Genomic DNA, 19,721 nt, shown 5'->3' with positions numbered 1-19,721 from the left:
CCTGATGTCTGAGCGTGGGTTTCGGGGATTTGTTGCCCTAAGACAGGGGTCCCCAAACTACGGCCCCCGGGCCGGATGCGGCCCAATCGGCCTTCCAATCCGGCCCGCGACGACCCCCGCCGCCCGCTCTCGCGGCGCGCGGCGCAGCGGCGATCTAAAAAATCGGCAAAAAATCGCCGAAAATTCTTTGTGCGCATGCGTACGGGCCTCTCCCGACCCGGAAGAGGTCATTTCTGGTGCACTTCCGGGTCGGGGGAGGCCCATACGCATGCGCACAAGCGATTTTCGGCGATTTTTTTTCCCGCCCGTGTGCGCGTGCGCATGCGCACGGGCGCGCACTCCCCCGCCCTCCGGCCCGCTGCGCGCGCACTCCCCTGCCGTCCGGCCCACCGCGCGGTCGGCGCGGCGGGCACCGGCCCGCCGCTCGGTAAGTCTGGGGACCCCTGCCCTAAGATGTGGGCTTGAGGGGAGCGGTGGGGACTGGGCCAATGACGGCATAAAGGGTGCACACTTTCTTATGACCTAGCCTTATTTTCCCCAGGGTACACCCCCTGTGCGGTGACGCACGCCTCCGACTACTTTGACCAGCTGTACACCTGGGCAGTGGATCTCATCCGGAGGTGAGGAGGGTAGATGATGAAAAGGAGGAAATAGCTAAAATGTATAAAACAAAAGCTAACCTGTGTTGGAGGTGTGATAAAGCGGAAGGGACATTTATACATATCTGGTGGAGCTGTGAAAAAAACCAAAAGCTTCTAGGATTTAGTATATAATGAACTTTTAAAAAATGTTTAAATATAACTTTGTGAAAGCTTTCCTATTAGGAATAACAGGAATAAAGAAGATCGGAAAATATTCCTTTATGCCACAGGTGCAGCGAGGACCTTAATTGCCAGAAATTGGAAAAAAGAATTTGTGCCAACAAAAAAGGAATGGCAGGATAGATTACTAGATTGTACTGAATTGGCCAGATTAACAGAGACAATTAGGGGGCAACCCAGACAACAATTTCAAAAAGAATGGGGGAAATGCAGAGAGTACTTTACCAAACAGTGCCCCAAAATATACACCTGGACTTGTTTCGATTAATTTCTACAGGAGACTTTGAGGTTTTTAAAGTCATAATTAGAAAAAATTGTAATGATCACATATAAAAGAAACAGTATACAAGAAGTAAATAAGGAGGCCATTTACAGGATAAAGGAAGTCTTTTATTTTTATGTCATGTTTTCTTTGTGTAAGGGGATAGAAGTTAATTTTGATAATTAAATTGTCAATGGTGGTGGGTTTGTTTGTTTGTATGTATGAGTTGTGGACTGTGTTGTAAATAACGTAATTGTATAAAAAAAAGAACATGGGGGAAAGGGTTTAAAATAACACCTGACTTCCGCCACAGGTGCATTCTTCCTTCCCTTGTGACGGGTTGTGTCCTTTCCCTCCGTCAGGGGCCATGCTTACGTTTGCCACCAGAAGGTGGAAGAAATCAAGGGACATAATCCACCCCCTTCTCCATGGCGAGACCGACCGGTCGAGGAATCGCTCCTGCTTTTTGAGGTACTTCCATTTCATGTGCGCAATCTAGGGTGGCTTCCCCTGCTAGAGAATTCAGCATTCTCGGCCTTGTCTTTTTGGGGTTTTTAAAAAACAACCACTACAACAAGTTTCTAGCCCTCATGGTTATGCCTGTAGTAATTATACAGGTGTGCGTCCAGCAATCAAAGTCCTTATTCCTTATTTTGTACACCTCTCTCCCTGCCCTCCTTAGATGGCTATTGTCCTTTGTCCTAATTTGGGGGTAGCCAACATGGTGCTACAACTCCCATCAGCTTTAGCCAGTGTGGCCCATGGTTGGGCATGATGGGAGTTGTAGTCCAACAGATATCTGGAGGTTGACTACCTCTATATGGGCCCTTCCACTCAGTTTATTTCCTTTCATTACTGGTCAAAAACTCATTGAAACAACCGAATCTTGGAAGCAGGATTTTGTAAAATAATTTTTTTTTAAATACGTTGCTCTGATTGCATTCCTTGGGCTTCATTGGCATTTTGGGGAGCAGCCTTTGTGCACAGTATATACATGTGTCTGCCTGCAGAGCAGAACAACTAGAAGGCTGCTCCTGCCGGGGCAGAAACTGAGGCAGCAGAAGCTGCCGTTTTTTAACCTCGCGGTGAGCTTCCACATCTGACTGGCTCAAAGCTCCAGCATGGGTTCCTCCTCTGCAGGACATGCGCAAGGGGAAGTTTGCGGAGGGCGAGGCCACGCTGCGCATGAAGCTGGTGATGGAAGACGGGAAGATGGACCCCGTTGCCTACCGCATCAAATACACCCCACATCACCGCACCGGGGACAAGTGGTACGCAAGACGGGGGGTGTCTGGTGCGGGTAATGGAGGGTTGGGTTGGGTGGAAACCCTGTGGAACATCTCGCTTGGGGTTGATGGTGCAGAGACGGGTTAGGCAAAGCAAGGTGTTTCTGGCCCACATTTTCTGTTGGGATGGATGGCTGTGCCACAGGGCTTTCTTAAGAAAGCCCTGCATGCCCTGAAGGGAAATGGAAGTGAGGGAGACTAGGCACATGGACCACCAGGCCCTGACAGAACCATCCATGGCCTGAGGAGAACCATTGCGGCGAGAACCTTCCCTGGGCCTGCTAAAGACCTGCGTGCTCTGAGGGAAGGTGGAAGCGAGGGAGGCCAGGCCGAGGGTGCCCCCATTCCATCGGCTCCCAGTTGCCCCCATGGGACTCTTGTCCCTTTTACGTTTCATATCGTGTGTGTTTTGCTGTTTAAAACTTACAAACCACCTCAGGGGCTCAGAAGCTCCCAGTACGTTTCCGAGCACAATTCAAAGTGTTGGTGTTGACCTTTAAAGCCCTAAATGGCCTCGGCCCAGTATACCTGAAGGAGCGTCTCCCCCCCATTGTTCTGCCCGGACACTGAGGTCCAGCGCCGAGGGCCTTCTGGCAGTTCCCTCACTGCAAGAAGCAAAACTACAGGGAACCAGGCAGAGGGCCTTCTCGGTAGTGGCGCCCGCCCTGTGGAACGCCCTCCCATCAGATGTCAAAGAGATAAATTAAATAATAATAAATAATAATAAAATAATAATTTTAATTTTTGTTGGAAGCCGCCCAGAGTGGCTGGGGAAACCCAGCCAGATGGGCAGGGTACAAGTAATAAATAATAATGCTGGGGCTCTTGGATTTGGGGAGGGGGGAGGAAGGGAGAGTGCTTCTGAATTTGAGCAGGATGCCATCCCCTTGGCCACAGTCGACCCTTGCTCTCCTCAGGTGGGAAGGATGGCTTTTCCCCCAAGCAGACTTAAAAGCAAGGGCACACGGCATGGTAGGACGGTGGATCTGCAAGAGCATTTTGAGGGAGGGGTTGATGGCTGGGTAGGCTGGGGGGGGGAAAGAGTTGAGCTGCATAGAGGTGGGCTGTTTCTGGTTCTGGAGGTCTTGACCTTAACGGCTGTACCTTGGGTTCCAGGTGCATCTATCCCACCTATGACTACACACACTGCCTCTGCGACTCCATAGAGAACATCACTCACTCGCTCTGTACCAAAGAGTTCCAGGCCAGGTGAGAGGCACAGAGCTCCTTGCTCGATTGGGAAATGGCTGCGACGCTCTCCTGTTGTGGGGAGCAACCACAGGCATATAGCGGAATCCCTTATCCTATGAGGAGAAATAGAACCCCAGGTTTAGAAGGCTTGGATTTCTATGGATGTGTAGACTCCTCATCTGTACAGGGGCAGAATCTGCCACTTGGGTATCCTATCCTGAGGATTCTGGCTTTACCTCTAGTGGACCGCAAGCTTCTAGTCCTCATGGCAAAGGAGAAAACTAGATCTAATGGGCTTAAGTTAGAGAAGCCAAACGCAAGCCTTGTTGAACTCGAATAGAACCTCTTGGCGGCATGTAAGGAGGATAGGGAAAGCTGTGTGACAGTGTAGAAAACAGACTATTGTATGAAGGCAAAATGTTCCAGATGTTCCTGTGACCAGTTTTGTCTCCGACCCCATCCACCACGCGGCCCTCGCCAGGTTGCCCAGCACAGAATGTAGCCCCCGGACCAGAGAAAGGTTCCCCATTGCTGCTCTGATAGCTGCTTCTCTCTCTTCTCTCGGCAGACGCTCCTCCTATTTCTGGCTGTGCAACGCCCTGGATGTCTACTGCCCCGTGCAGTGGGAATACGGGCGCCTCAATCTCCTCTACACAGTGGTCTCCAAACGCAAGATCATTCGCCTGGTAGATTCAGGGGCTGTCAGGTGAGGGACAGGGTTTGAATTTTTTAAACTATTATTATTTGAAGTATTTGTATGCCCCCTTTCAGGGCAAAGCACCACTGCCAAGGTACTTCACGAAATATAATCGGCCTCAGGTCCATAACAGGAACATGAGGCTCCCAAGTAATTTTATGGAATAATCCACTTGCAAGAATGAGGTTTTTTTTTACCTATTTCTGGGCAAAATCTCTGATCCATCCCCAAGGTTGTTCCCAGCCCTTAATGCTGCCCCTCCCCACAACCCTGGGTTCACGTCCCTCCTTGGATGGCCCAGTGCCTCAGCCTGTGAAGTTTTGTTCGAACAGCGGAAAGGGCTTTTGTAATATGAGCAGCACTCCCTTCCAGGTGCCTCCAGACGTTGTTGGACTACAGCTCCCATAATCCCTTGCCATTTAGCCGTGTTTGCTGAGGCTGGTGGGAATAGCAGTCCAAGAACACCTGGAGGGCTTTCTGAACACCAAAGCCCTTCACATCCACCTAAGAAGGCAGTAATTCAGCTGGATGGAGGGGTGCTTTGCTACTGCGTCCTCTCCCTCTGGCGGCCTCAGACATTTTAGAAGATCTATAATCCCACCTTTTGATGTAAGGATCCTCAAGGTGGCTTATAAGAGAATCTAGCAGAGGGGTCCCCAAACTTACCCAGCTTTGGGCTGGTGCCCGCTGCACCAATTGCGCAGCGGGCCGGAGCGTGCGGGTGCGTGCGCCCATACGCATGCACACACGCGATTTCCAGGCCACTTCCGGGTTGGAAAGGCGCCAAAAATAGTTCCTCCGGCCCGGAAGTGCACCGGAAATGACGCTTGCACATGCACACAAGCTATTTCCAGTGCCTTTCCGATGCGGAAGTGGGCAGCCGTGCCGTGCCAGTGAGAGCGGCCAGCGGTAGCGGCTAGCAAGAATCCCCGGGGTTTCTAATGAGCCTCAGCCTGCGGGCCTTATTTTGGGGAACCCTGATCTAGCACATGCATATTCCAAACCCACCCACCCAAGCAGCCCTTAGTCCCTTGGTTGCTGCACAAGGCCCTTTTTCACTTCAGTACTGTAGTCCCAGGTTTGTTTGTTTTTGCAGGGGACGAGGGAATGTGTGCATAGCATGCTGGGAAGGGACTGGGCAGGTATGTTTTGGAGCAAGGCTTCTTTTTGCCTCTTGCCACTCACTGCTGCCGTTGCCATTCCAGGGACTGGGATGACCCACGACTCTTTACGCTGACAGCTCTGCGGCGCCGGGGGTTCCCGGCAGAGGCAATCAACAACTTCTGTGCCAGGGTAAAGACATGTCCTTTGGGGTTCGCTGCAGCTCGGCCAAGGGGAAAGTGTGGGTGCCTAAATGCTATGGGGTGCTGGGTATAGAGTTCAGGCCCTGTTCCAGATTTTGCTTATGCGTCATGGAGCTTACGCACCACTTTTTCCTTTGGGGCATGGCGTGAGCAGCAGTACGCACTCCCAGCACCCTTGTTGTGGAGATGCTTCTCAGTTACAGTGAGGGGGGGAAGAGAATTTGATCCCCTGCTAAATTTGCCCGTTTGCCCTCTGACGAAGAAATGACCAGTCCATAATTTTAATGGTAGGTTTATTGTAGCTGTGAGAGACAGAATAACAGCAGGAAAGCCCACAGAAATCCAGAAGACAAAAGTCAAGAGGTTGATGTGCGTTATAATGAGTGAAATAAGTATTTGATCCCCTTGCAAAAGACGACTTAGTACTCGGTGGCAAAACCCTTGTTGGCAATTACAGAGGTCAGGCGTTTCTTGTAGGTGGCCACCAGGTTTGCACACATCTCAAGGAGGTATTTTGTCCTCTTTGCAGATCCACTCTGGTCATTTCTTCGTCAGAGGACAAACGGGCAAATTTAGCAGGGGAACAAATACTTCCCCCCCCCTTACTGTACATGGCTTCAACGCGGACCTGACTAAAGAACCTCTTGGATTCCTGCTAAGCTGCCTCCAGAGGCAGCGGGGGAAAGTGCCATCTCCCTGGAGCTATATGGGCATTGGAGAGATTGGGATTGTGGCCCCTGAAAACAGCCTAGGTCTTGGCATAGGAACATAGGAGCCTGCCTTAAACCGAGTTGGGCCATTGGTCCATCTAGCTCAGTATTGTCTGCCCTGATTGGTGGCGTCTCTCCAGGGTTTCAGGCAGGGAGTCTTTCCCAGCACTGCTCGGGAGATGCTGGGGATTGAACCCGGGACCTTCTGAATGCAAAGCAGATGCCCTGCCACTGAGCTACAGGGCGGCTATCTTCCCCTTAGAGCCGGGATGAAGAATCCCTGCTCCGTGGGCCTAATCTGTCTTGTCAGGCATCTTCATCGAGACTGCCCCGCACTCCCTCCAAGCCGTGCCTCTTTCCCCCCGCCGTTCCTCTGCTCAGTGAGCTGATCATTCAAGAAGAGATTTATTCCCATGTCATCAGATCCCTTTCTTTTCAGTTCCCTGTCTTTGTGTGGAAGCCAAGCAGAGGAAAGTTTGTGATGAGTGGATGGGGTGTGCGTATTTTGGCACCTCCCACCACAAGTGTGTAGGCCCCCCCATTTCCCCTGGGGACCACTTTCCCCAAAGGGAGTTCAGCCCTTGGAGAGAGAGATGGGGGGGAAATGTCCTTCACCCCTTGCTTGGAGCTAGTGGGTTGGCCTTTCCCTGTTGCTTGGCTCACTCCAACCTCTTCTCGACAGGTGGGCGTGACAGTCGCCCAGTGCACAATGGAGCCTCATATGCTGGAAGCCTGTGTGCGGGATGTGCTGAACGAACAGGCGCCCCGTGTCATGGCTGTGCTGGAACCACTGTGCGTGACCATCGTCAATTTTCCTGCACCGCACAAAGTAAGCCTGTGGTCTTTGCAGCGTGGGGGCTGGGCGGCTTGCCACCTTGCCCACCTACCTGTAAAATCTAGACCTCTCTTAGCACCCCCGGCGAGTGTGCACCAACCCTTCCTTTCTTCCTCACAGGCCTTAGAAATCGACGTACCCAATTTCCCCGCCGATGAGACCAAAGGTTTCCACAAAGTCCCCTTCCAGCCAACCGTCTATATTGAGCAGAGTGACTTCCGGGAGGTGAGCCTGTGGGTGGTGGTGGTGCGGGGAGGGAAGGAGGGAGAGGCAATGCATTGAGGAAGAGAAGAAAGCTGATATTTGTGATGCTGGGGGCACAAAATGGGGTGCTGAAAAAATTGTGGGCGCCTCAACCAGTTGCCAGCTGGGTGTACTTCATCCTGCTGTAGGACTCTGGACCGGATGAGGCATAATCCAGGCATCCCCAAACTGTGGCCCTCCAGATGTTTTGGCCTACAACTCCCATGATCCCTTAGCTAACAGGACCAGTGGTCGGGGAAGATGGGAATTGTAGTCCAAAACATCTGGAGGGCCAAAGTTTGGGGATGTCTGGCATAATCTCTTCCTTGCTATAAAACGGGGTTTGTAAAATGCGTTCCGGTCAGCACAAAGGCTCTCTCTTATTTTAAAGGGACTTTGCTGTCTCCACTGATCCCTGTATGGGAGGGTGTTTTAGGGTATGTATCTTCAAGTTGCCCATAGTTCCTGGTGGTCTTGGCCGTCACCATTGTCATTTGCCGTTCCACCTTTTCTTTCCCCCCCAGCAATTTTGTGTAGCTTTTGCATTCTCTGGACGGCAGCCATGCCTGCACTGCAGATTAATTCACTTCTCTTTGTAGCGCCGGCTCCTCTGACTCGGAGAGTGTATTTTGAATCCGTCATTGGCTCTTTGTATTAGAAGTCCACCTTGTGGCCACTTCTACTGGCCTGGACCATCTCTGCACGATCTTTTGAAAATGCAGGTTTTAAAAATGAGAACCATGCACACAAGAAAACATCTTTTGGCACCCAAAGGGGCCCTGTTCATGTAGGCTGGCTTTCCTGCCAAAACTAGGCCTGGTGGTAGATGAGCTGAACCCCAGATCCATGCCCTTTGCTCTGTGTTTGGACAGATTGGCAGCTTGTAATTGGCACCTGTCTTACTTGGAAAGATGCTCCTTGTCCTAATAACACCACATTTGAGATAAAAAAAATATTAAAAAAATCACTGCACTGCCCAATATAAATGTTATACACTAATATGTTCCTGAGTATTTGTACAGTGGAACCTCGACTTACAAACTTAATCCGTTCCAAATGCACATTTGTAGGTCGAAAAGTTCGTAAGTCGAAAAAAAGCGGTTTCCCATAGGAATGCATTGGGGGGAAAATATTCGGAAAAAATTCGTAAGTCGAGGAAACCGCATCTAAAAATTCGTAAGTCGAGTAAACCGCATCTAAAACCGCCAATGGTTTTCGTTCGGATGTTCAAAATTTTTTTAAGCGTGCAGCCATTTTTTTCATTCGTAAGTCGAAAAATTCGGGTGTCAAGTTGTTTGTAAGTCGAGGTACCACTGTATACACACACATGGTTATATTATTAAAAAGTATGTTTTGTCGTGCAAACATATTATAATGAGGCTTATTCCAACCCGCCCCCTGCCAATCTTCTAAGGGCACACCTTTCCCTCTCCTCTTGTTTTCTGTCTGAGCTTCATTTGACTGTCTCTTAAACAACCGGAAGCAAATTGTTTGCCTTTTTTGCCTGGAATATCCATGCCCACTTGGGACTAAGGGCTGTTCTCTGACCGCCCACACCAGGCAACATTCTGCAGGCATATTAACCAGGTCATCATCTTGGCCAGATTTCAGCAGGAGCCCTAACTCTGCCCCCTTCCTGTGATGGGTGAATCCTGAGCTATGACAGGATCTGTCCCTACAGAGCGTTGGAGCTGTGGGCCAAGAGTTCAGGTGCCCAGCTGATTGCTAGCTGCGCTGTTCTGGCCAAGGCTGCCATGCCCTGTGGAGAGATGCTTCTGAAGGAGCATCTCCACCCCCATCGTTCAGCCCGGACATGGAGGTCCAGCTCCGAGGGCCTTCTGGTGGTTCCCTCACTGAGAGAAGTGAGGTTACAGGGAACCAGGCAGAGGGCCTTCTCGGTAGCGGCACCCACCCAGTGGAACACCCTCCCATCATATGTCAAGGAAATAAACAACTACCTGACTTTTAGAAGGCATCTGAAGGCAGCCCTGTTTAGGGCAGTTTTTAATGTTTGATGTTCTATCGTTTTTTTGAAACAAAATAAAAAAATCCTTCCAGTAGCACCTTAGAGACCAACTAAGTTTGTCATTGGTATGAGCTTTTGTGTGCATGCACTTTTTCAGATATTGTGTTTTTAATATTCTGTTGGGAGCTGCCCAGAATGGCTAAGAAAACCCAACCAGATGGGCAGGGTATAAATAATAAAGTATTGTTGTTGTTATTATTATTATTATTATTATTATGGGGATCTGTGAGAATAGCTACGAGGAGCTATGTTGCAGGTCCCTGGAGAACTGGCTCATAAGAACTGGCAGTTTAGTACAGAACGTTTTTACATCCATGTGCCAGCGGATTAAAGTGATTTGATTCCCTTTGTTTGGTCTCCACTTCCACGCCAGGTGCCAGAGAAAGGTTACAAGCGCCTGGCGCCTGGCCAGCCAGTGGGTTTGAGGCACACGGGCTACGTCATTGCTGTCCAGAACATAATTAAGGTGAGTCTGCCGTGGCATCTCCTTACAGCCCTCTTACCGCAGCTCTGCAGCTATCCCTGTAGATCAGGGCCCATGAACTTCCCATAAAAGAAAGCATCGGTTGTGGCTCCCAGCTTAGATCATCCTCATGGACTGTTCCAGCAGCTATGCTTACAGCTCTGGATGGACACCCCTTGAGCCAGCTGTGGCTCTGCTAGGTCCTTCTCCCAATTCTCTACCTGCTTAGTGGTTTTTGTCTTTTGCAAGTGGTGAAATCTAATTCTTTAAAATAAAATAAAAAAACCCAACAGATCTCACACCTGTGTTTTGATCAAATAAGCTTTGCGGTTGCTTGCAGTAGTAGAAAACACACACACACCAGTTCCCTGGTTCTCCTCCACAGTGTTTTCTGAAGCTTAAGTTTATCTCTCTTGCTAAGGCTGGAACTACCCAAAGTTGCTGCAGGCACTGTGTGATTAAGCTCATCTGCCCCAACATCCTGTTCCAGTTGAATATTTCATTCCTGAGATTGGAGTAAAAGAGGGGGAAATCCATTTTTCTGGTGCCTATGCAGTTGCATAAACCAGTATTAGTGTGGTGTAGTGGTTAAGAGCAGTGGATTCGTAATCTGGGGAACCAGGTTCGCTTCCCCGCTCCTCCACATGCAGCTGTTGGGTGACCTTGGGCTAGTCACACTTCTCTGAAGTCTCTCAGCCCCACCCACCTCACAGGGTGTCTGTTGTGGGGGAGGAAGGGAAAGGAGATTGTTAGCCGCTTTGAGACTCCTTCAGGTTGTGATAAAGCGGGGTATCAAATCCAAACTCTTCTACTATGATGTGTTATCTGCAAGAGCACAGCAGGGCCTTCTCTGTGGTGGCCTCTACATTTTTCCAAATGAAATTCAGCTGAGCCCAAGTCTGTTTATTGGAGTTTCCCAACCTCATCCCATGCTTTTGAAAGAAAGTGCTGTATGTCCAAACATGATATATTTTTGTGGCCTGGTAATTTTGCTTTTGGTTCCTGTTGGGTTGTGATTTTTATGAATAGTGTCTTGAAGTGTTTCATATTTGTAAATTCCTAGTTTCTTCTGTGTCCTGTTGAAATAGCTTATATGTGTGCCAGATCAGCTCTGAATCAGCTTTTGGGCTGCTCTCTTGATATGAAGAAACAACCAAAATGTCTCTATTATGAGTTGGAAAATAATTTATTGACTTCTCTGCAACTGGCCAGATGAGCTAGCCAGTCACTTAAATGGAACTGCAATGAACTTTTAGGGAGATAACAGCCATGGATTTGAGGTCATGCAAGAGCAAGTGAGCTGGTCGTGGCGAATTCATTCCTCTCCTCTGCACTGAGCAGAAGAGATGAGGAAGGCAATCTGCTCCACATTGCAAGGGAGTGTTTTGGGAAAGGAGCTAGATACCCGAAGCATGATGGCAAAGTGGCTGGGTGGCTGCATGGAACTGACCTTCATATCCATGCCTAGGACACCAATGGACGTGTGAAAGAGTTAGAGGTGACCTGTACAAAGTCGGAGGCAGCAGAGAAACCCAAAGCCTTTATCCACTGGGTGTCAAATCCTCTCGTGTGTGAGGTTCGACAGTATGAGCGACTGTGAGTATTAGGACCACTCCCTCTTTTGCAAATCTGTTGTTTGAGAAGGCTCTCCATGCGTCTCTTGACCTTGGATCTTATTTATCCTGGGAAGAAGAATAAGCAACAGGGGTCAAAACCACTTCCTTATCTTGTCTCTCTCCTCCCCTGGGTTTAGCTCACAGATGCTATACAGGTGAAACTCGGAAAATTAGAATATCGTCGAAAAGTGCATTTATTTCAGTAATGCAACTTATTGTTTTTTATTTTTCTTTTAATTTTTACAAATGCTTTCTTTTGGAAATTCCACAGTAATAAAACAAATAGTTACAATAATACAAAAATAAACAAAAATAAACATCGCTATTACATTTCATTAATTACATTCCATTTATAATTGACTCGCCTAATGACAAATAATTACAGTTACAACAAATAAAGGCTTGGCATATCTTGCTTTGCATGTCATGCATCTATCTCATATATTGGTTTCACCTTTTAAATGCACTTTTCGACGATATTCTAATTTTCCGAGTTTCACCTGTATATTCAAGCATTGCATGGTGGTATTATGTAATCAAAGGAGGGTTGACAGTACTACCCTGTTTCCCCAAAAATAAGACATACCCATAAAAAAAGCCGTAGCAGGATTTCTAAGCATTTGCGCAATATAAGCCATACCCCGAAAATAAGACATAGTGATAGGCACAGTTCTGGAGGGCGCCAAGGAAGAGGCGAGGCTGGACATGTAATTAAAAAATAAGACATCCCCTGAAAATAAGCCATATTGTGTCTTCTTGAGGAAAAATAAATAAAAGACAGCGTCTTATTTTCGGGGAAACAGAGTACGTACCAACACTTTTTGAGTTTATCTTGAAACGCCATCTGTTTTAATCAAACATAACTATATCCGGAAAGGGGGTGGTGGTTCTGGGGAAACTTGATTATATTGTTCCAATTTATTTACTTGTTTCCTTAGGGAATTTGTACGCTGCTCTAAGGACCATTCTTTCAGAGCAGTTCAAATAACTAAAATAGTTATAAAACTCATAAAAACAGAGACAGCAGAGATGACAGCCATGTTTGGATGAACTATGCACTAAGCTTCAGGAACCTGTACACGGCTGCTTTGCTTCTCCATTTGCAGGGGTAGCAAAATAAGCCAAGAAGCCATAGCTAACCATAGTTTCCTGTTACGTTCAAACTAGGAAACCATGGTTTCTGAACAAGCCAGAAACCACAGGCCAATTTTAAACCATGGCTTCAGATACCAGCTTGCTTGGAAGACATTAGCTACCATTTCCCAGTTCTGACTGCAATTAACTATGGATTCCTGGTTGTTTGCTCAGTCGCGTGAAGGGAGCAGCGAAGCAACTACGCATAGACGTAGCCTTATTGAACCAAGATTCACTAATCTGTACTCTGCCAGAGTAAAAGTCAGGTTTAAACCTTGCAGAATTCTCGTGGAATTCTGGGTAGCCTGGGTAAAAAGAAAGCTATCTGGCACCAGAAAGACTTCAGCTCAGTGCCTCAGAAGTCTCCAGGGGAGGGAGGGGGGAGGTGTTCCAGATGCTACAGCTGAAAGAAGCTTATTACTGGAAAACACACACACACACACACACACACAATGTAGGGCCTCTGAAGATGATCATCATGTTTCATGCTTTATGTTCAGATTCATAGGGAAGTAAGTCAGTCTTGGAGGCCACTGGGCCCAAATATATGCAGGGCTTTAAAAGTTAAAACAAGCACCTGGAGATGAACTGGAAACCAGTGCAGATCTCCATAGATTGGCAAAGTAAGACTTCAGACACTAATCTTGGCAGAGAAAACCCAACCCGGCAAGGCTAATTGCCTCCCGACCTAAAGCAAAGTGTCTCCGCTCCATCAGCTTAGTAACTAATGGGGGAGTTTACATCAACTTTATCAGCCGCCCCATTACAAAACAGGAGTTTCTCCCCGAGATAACGGTTTTGCTGTTGCTTCCTGCCAAGTCAGGGCTGAGATGAGCTCATTGAACATGGGCTGGACCTTCTGTGAGGCGGGCCGTCTGCATTGCCCAGCTTTCTCCATTCCACCGTGGGTAGAAGGAACATTGAGCTTGGCTCGTTCCCCAGGGCCTACAGAGAGCATCTGGAAGAGCCACGCTTAGGATACGAGAGTGTCATTGGCTGGCCTGGGCAGCAGAAGCCTCTTGTCTTTTGTTCCGGCAGCTGAACCTCATCCTCAATGTGACTATAAACCTTTTTTTATTTTCTTTTTTTGGCTTGCAGGTTCCTGCACAAGAACCCCGAAGATCCCGCAGAGGTGCCACAGGGTTTCCTGAGCGACGTCAATCCTGTGAGTGCTGAACCCAGAAGAGTGTTTTTTTATTATTAATGCCTTGGACTAGGGAGGACAGAAACAGGGAGGAGGAAGAGGTGGAGCTATGTTGGGAGAAGGAAATGCTTGAGAAGCAGGGGGTACTCCATTTTTTAAAAAAAATGGAAAAGGATAAAATTGCAAGAACAAGAAGGCATCGCATTCCGTTATATAATATGACAAGATTAAAGGAGAGGAACGAGAGGGCATAAAATAGTAGAAGTTGACATTTTTATTATTAAAAGGTAAGGTTAATATAAGGCACTAAGAAACTGCCAGGGAAGCATCTCCTTGTACGAACAATGTACACCTTGCTAAGGAGTTTTGTAAGGTGGTTCCTGCTACTAGGCCAGCACCTTCTGCGTGCGGCCGTGCAATTTGGTAGGAAGTATATAAGTGAATTGGAGTGTGCGGATGCCTGCCAACCTGGGCATCTCCTCTCAAGCAAGCCATGCAAAAGTTGGTGAAGGCAGGTAACCACAAGAGTTCATGCGCTGCACCCGTGAGGAGCAGGGCCGGCCCAATGCACTTTGGCACCTGAGGCGAACCGCAGAATGGCGCCCCCCCCATTCCGGGCCAGGGAAGAAGGGCTGAGTGAAGATCTACATCGGGAACAAGGGCAGGAGGAAGAGGCTGCTGTAGAGGCAGCATGGTGGGGGGCTTCCAAGGAGGTGGCAGATCTGGTCTCAAAAGGATCACACCACAGCCGTTGCTGCCACCGTGGCAGCAGCAGGTAGTGTGTTCCTTGGAGGCCGGATCTGCTGTCCCTGTGGATCCCGTTTCCTGAGGTGATCACTTCACTTTGCCCTTGGGTGGGGTATCCTTGGTGAGTAAAGTACTGTTGCATATTTTAATCAGAACTAAAGACTCTCTGGCCCGCCCATCTGTGAGAAGTTCTGTTGCCTTGTTTTAGTCTTCTCTGCCCCCTCCTTTCCATCTTTCTCTCTCTGTTCTCTCTCCCATTCCAGAACTCCCTCTCTGTGATTGAAGAGGCTCTGGTGGACAGGTCTGTGTGTGGAGCCAAGCCTTTTACCAAATTCCAGTTTGAACGGCTTGGCTATTTCTCAGTCGATCCTGACAGCACGGGTGCAAAGGTCAGTTCCCAAAAGGTGCAAAAACCTGGAAGGGTTTTTTCTCTCCTCCGACCCCCCCACCCCACCCCAGTTCAAATGGCAAGGAAAGGAAAATTCAGCTGCACAAGAAGGGATAACTTCTTGACAGGATGAGCGGTTGATGGTGAAACAGACTGCTTTGGAAGATGTCAGGCTCTCTCCTTTGATAGAGGTTTTCAGCCAGAGGTTGAATGGGGCCTCCTGCCAGGGATGATATACCAGTAGAGACCCTGTGTTGACAGGGAACCTTTGACTTTCCAGGTGTTGCTGAACTACAACTCCCATTGCACCCGACCGTGTTGCCACTGTTGCTGCAGCTGATGGGAGTCATTCAGCAACGTCCGGAAGGCCAAATGTTCCCGGAACCTGCCTTTGAGGTTCCTTCTATCTCTTAACGGTTCCTGTAAGACAGGGTCCCCAAACTACGGCCCGCGGGCCAGATGCGGCCCAATTGGCCTCCCAATCCGGCCCGCGACGACTCCCGCCGCCCGCTCTTACGGCGCGCAGCGCGGCGGCGCACTTCCAGATCGGAAAAAAGCGCCGAAAATCATTTGTGCACATGCGTATGGGCCTCTCCCAACCCAAAAGAGGTAATTTCCGGTGCACTTCCGGGTCGGGGGGAGGCCCATACACATGCGCACAAACAATTTTCGGCGATTTTTCCGACCTGGAAGCGCGCCAGTAAGTGTGTGTGCGCATGCGCATGGGCGCGCACTCCCCCGCCCTCCGGCCCACTGCGTGTGCACTCCCCTGCCCTCCAGGCAATCGGCGCGGCGGGCACCGGCCCAAAACCGGGTAAGTCTGGGGACCCCTGCTGTAAGACCTCAAGTTCAGATTATTGAGAGAAAAGCCGCTCTCTAAAATGGGTGATGGGAGGAAGAACTTGGCTGGCAAAGGACTCTTGCTAATGTCGCTTGCTTTCCCCCCGCAGCTTGTGTTCAACCGGACGGTGACTCTGAAGGAGGATCCTGGGAAAGTGTGATGCTTCTTCTTCAGGCGGTTTCTCACCTTGCCCCAAGTTGCTCAGGAGTCACGTTCCTCCCCCTTTCTTCCCCTGCATGGCAGGGGGTGATGGTCGCATGCAGCGCCAGCACAGTTGCCTTAACATGCATCCTGGTTTCAGATCCATCACATCAATAAAAGAGGAGCCTCTTTATGTTTTCCCGTGTTCTTGGCTATTGTATGCAAGGTTTGTGTGCTTGTGTGTGTGTATGTACGCTGATTTGAATCTGCAGGTTCAAATAATATTTATTGCCCTTCTGAAGGGGGGCTGCAAACTAGAATTATGATTTCCCCCGCTCCCCTTCAATTTCTTGGTGGTTGCCACATACCTGAGGGGTGTGTTTGGAGAGGGGGGCATGTCGTGGAGAGAGTCCTGATGGCCAGATGAGCCACATCCGATTCTGGGCCTCTCCACACCTCCTCAACCCACAGTAAGATTCTAGGTGGGTTGTATGTCTAGGACTAAGGATGAGGCTACCACCCAGACTTAGATGGGGCTAAAGGTATGAATGATTTTTTAAAGAGTGTCCTCATCTCTTTCAGAGATTATTTCCAGCCCCCATCCCTCCTTGCAGTCTTTCCGCACTTTATCTCCATCTGAGAGTTGCCTTGGACTTCAGTAACAATGGATCAGAAATGGGCAATGGGGGGGGGGAGAGCCTTTCTCATCGGTATTTTAAATCAGACCACTCTTTCAACCAGTGTTGTTTTCAATAGTGTTTGTAAAAGAAGGCAACCAAGGTCTGACCTCGTAGCTCTGCTTTTACAGGGGAGGATATTTGTTGGCCACATGCCCTCTTTTTTCCAGGACACATCCTCTTTTTTCATGGATATGTAAAATGAGAGTTGTGTCACAGCGATCCATAATTAAAAGCAGAAGTCTGCAAAAGTGTCCTATTTTTTGCTCTTCAAAAGATGGCAGCCCTATAAGGAGCGCCAGGTGGCACAGATAGTTCCCCCTGCAACTCTCCATTTTATCTTTAGAACCTTGAGTTTTGGCCCAGTGTTGATTTTGTTAAATTAAACAAAATCAACACTGAGGACGTAAGACAAGCCTGCTCCATCCATCCAGGGTTCCACATAGTCACCATCCTGTTCTCAGTGGCCAAGCAGAGAGGCCTTTGAGCAGCCTGAACGCAACAGAATTCTACCCACTTGTGATTCCCAGCATCTGGCATTCAGGGGCATACTGCCCCCAACTGTGGAGGTACAGCCTTGTCCCCCATGATTTAGATCTAGATACTCAAAATTGTTAGTAAAAAAATATGTGGGCTAGAAAACGGAAATGTCAACAAATCCTCACGGACTGAGAGCGGCTATTAAAATATTCAAAACAGGCAGAAATGGATAAATTAACTGAACTGATAGAAGAGAAGGAAGATGACAGAATACCATCTGTGTTGGGAGGTGGGGGTGTAGCAGTTTGGGGGGGTGTAGCAGAAGCAATATTGGGGGACAGAGGGGAGGAAGTGGATCCCTACCCTGCACTCAGCTCCCACCTGTGACACAACCAGCAAACAGCTTTGCTGGCTAAACCAGGTGGGAAGTGAGGGGTAGGTGGGGGCCTGTCAACCTGGGAAGATAGCCCATCCAGGAGAAGGCAGACTCTGATCCTAAACCTCCTCTGCCTTGCGGGACATCTTCTGGAGAAGGGGGGGGAGGGAAACCCCTATGGAATAAACCCTACACAAATCCCTAAGAGGGTTGGCAATTCCTGCAGCCAAGCTGGTGCGTTGCTCTGCTTTCCTTTGGACCGCATCAGCAAGTCTTGACGCCTGGGCCTCCATACACACTGCCCACCCAGACTTGCACTTTGGTGCTGCTAACGCAGCGCTTTGGCTTCAGCCCCGGAGGTGCACGCCATTGTCTCTTTAGATAAACGGATGCCAGCAATTCCTGGTGTCCGTAAGGGCCGCCCCCACCTCCCTGCAAGCCCTTTATCAATGACAAAGGCAGGAAAAGCTCCTTCAGCGTCTGTCCGGCTCTGCAAAAGGCAACCGCTTCAAGCGCCTGATTTGCAACCCAGTCCAGCCGCGCGGTGCCCTTTCGGCTGCACAATTCCGGCTTTCTCCCTCTCCTCCTCGCCAAGCCCCGAATCGAGCCCGCCCTCCGCTGTCAAGGCCTGTCTGGCTCGCAGTACCCATTGCGGCGCTTGCTGCTTCTGGGAAATGCCGACTGCTTCTCCGCACCCCGCCCTCCGCCCTCGCCTTGCCCGGAGCAAGCCACAGGGTCGGCGCTTGGACGAAGCAAAGCGCAAGACACCGGCAGCACCATCGCGGGGTCCGCGCGCGTAAGAGCCGCTGCTGCGCACGAGGCTTAGGGATCCGACATCGGTTGCGCAGAGGCCGGCTCCTCTCTCCCTCCCTCCCTCGGTTCACCTTTGGCCCTTCGGAGAGGCCTGATCCCGGGCCATCGCTCGCTCCCTCTTCCCCGGGTGACTCGCCCGCCTCGTCTCCCAAAAAGAAAGGCTCGAAGCGGGAGGGTCGCTGCACCTTTAAAGTCCTGCACATTTTCTGCAGTGTGTACAAACACCGAGGTCTAGCCGCAAAGTTAACAAGCCTAGGCCCTTGTTAAGGTGGGCTGGAGGAGGGTTGGCTCGGAAAGCCGCGCGGGTCGCTCTGTGCGCTCCCCCACCCCCCGCACCAACCAAGCAACCCACGCGCGACGGGTGCTGGCTGAGCAAGGTCGCTGCTGGTGCAAAATAAAAAATAAAGAGCGCGAAAGCAAAACCCGCGCGCCAGGGGCTGCCGAGGAAGCTTGGCCGGAGGAAGCCGAGCGGCGGCGTTTCGCTCTGCTGGAGTGATGGCAGCCGAAGTTGTGTCACCTGCTGCTGCTGGCCCGTGCCACCTTAAGGGCCGGTTGTTGGTGCTGTGGAGTGGGAGGTTGTCAGCAAGCACATGGGGATATTAAAGCAGCCCGTGCTTTTCCTTTGCAGGCTTGGCACAGCCGGCCTGGTCCCTGGGGTGCGGGCCATAAGAGATGGAGGCAGGCTGGGCCCTCTCCCTCCAGCGCTGGCCCTGGGTGAAGCACCTGCCGGAAGCCTCGTGGCAATCGTCCCGCAGGGCACACGCAGGAAAGCTGAACTTTCACCAGAGCCATCTCTGATCTACATAATGGGCTATTGCCAGCTTGTATTTTAGGGAGCTGGTTTCTTGTTTTCAGCTATGTCAGCGGCAGTACCCAACTGCACACACTTAATGTGACCTCACAACAACCCTATGAGGTAGGCCTCTTATTCTCATTGTAGAGGAGAGGAGAAACGGAGAGATATAATGCCAGTAGTAGTATAAATATGTCCCCAGATATGGACCAGACCACCATACAGGTTTTCCTCCATACTGGAGAGAAGGTATAATTGATACTTTTCTAGCAAACTATGTACTTACCTTACATTTAAAGCACATGAGCTCCCCCAAAGGATCCTGGGAATGGTAGTTTTTAAAAGAGTGCTGAGAATTGTACCTTTATGAGGGGTAAACTACACTTCCCAGCATTCACGGGGGGGGACCATGTGCATCCAGATGCTAAATCATTTCCCATTTTAAGCAAAAAACCAAACTTGGACATGTTTATTAATTTCTCTGTACTGACTTCTCTGGTCTCTGTGTGGCCAGTGAGCTGGCTAGGTTTGGTTTGTCAATAATGTGATACTCTTCAAGAGAGAGTAGCTTTACTGTAGGTTTGGGAGAGAACGGTTGCTTTCATGTGATTGTTAGAGTCCTCTCTCCAGCCATAACTTGTGTGATGTTTCTGAATAGTATCAGTGAAACTAAAATATTCAGCCTTTGGTTGAACTGGCTTCAAGTTCAGGTGGACTCAGTTTGGTCTGCTGA

At 49.6% G+C, this 19,721-nt stretch overlaps 2 protein-coding genes and 1 long non-coding RNA gene across 5 annotated transcripts in view; 2 read left to right on the top strand and 1 right to left on the bottom strand.

Annotated features, from left to right (window-relative positions):
• The window catches only part of QARS1 (glutaminyl-tRNA synthetase 1), a 32,742-nt gene extending 16,700 nt beyond the window's left edge, over window positions 1–16,042 (top strand). For both annotated transcript variants that reach the window (XM_060271270.2, XM_088662592.1), the window contains exons 12-24: window positions 542–620; window positions 1,446–1,554; window positions 2,224–2,354; window positions 3,486–3,578; window positions 4,129–4,266; window positions 5,463–5,550; window positions 6,954–7,100; window positions 7,227–7,331; window positions 9,749–9,841; window positions 11,307–11,434; window positions 13,687–13,753; window positions 14,743–14,868; window positions 15,818–16,042. In XM_060271270.2, coding sequence (XP_060127253.2) covers window positions 542–620; window positions 1,446–1,554; window positions 2,224–2,354; window positions 3,486–3,578; window positions 4,129–4,266; window positions 5,463–5,550; window positions 6,954–7,100; window positions 7,227–7,331; window positions 9,749–9,841; window positions 11,307–11,434; window positions 13,687–13,753; window positions 14,743–14,868; window positions 15,818–15,868 — 1,355 coding nt within the window. In that variant the 3' untranslated portion in view covers window positions 15,869–16,042. The remainder of the gene's footprint in view (window positions 1–541; window positions 621–1,445; window positions 1,555–2,223; window positions 2,355–3,485; window positions 3,579–4,128; window positions 4,267–5,462; window positions 5,551–6,953; window positions 7,101–7,226; window positions 7,332–9,748; window positions 9,842–11,306; window positions 11,435–13,686; window positions 13,754–14,742; window positions 14,869–15,817) is intronic.
• Window positions 11,006–18,418, bottom strand: LOC148686989 (uncharacterized). Its single transcript, XR_015948300.1, has 2 exons — window positions 18,267–18,418; window positions 11,006–11,520 (listed from the first exon to the last, which is right to left on the bottom strand). It is a non-coding gene; the product is annotated as an uncharacterized LOC148686989 (long non-coding RNA).
• The window catches only part of QRICH1 (glutamine rich 1), a 33,603-nt gene continuing 31,863 nt past the window's right edge, over window positions 17,982–19,721 (top strand). The window contains exon 1 of one of the 2 annotated variants that reach the window (XM_088662596.1): window positions 17,982–18,178. The gene's annotated coding sequence lies outside the window, so the exon portion shown is untranslated. Of the gene's footprint in view, window positions 18,179–18,758; window positions 19,112–19,721 lie in introns of those variants that run through there. The other variant, XM_088662597.1, reaches the window with a different exon arrangement.

The sequence above is a fragment of the Zootoca vivipara genome, chromosome 2, assembly GCF_965207765.1.
Source record: "Zootoca vivipara chromosome 2, rZooViv2.hap1.1, whole genome shotgun sequence".
NCBI lineage: Eukaryota > Metazoa > Chordata > Lepidosauria > Squamata > Lacertidae > Zootoca > Zootoca vivipara.
Note: the sequence above shows the minus strand (reverse complement) of the source record. Positions and strands in the feature narration are given on the sequence as shown.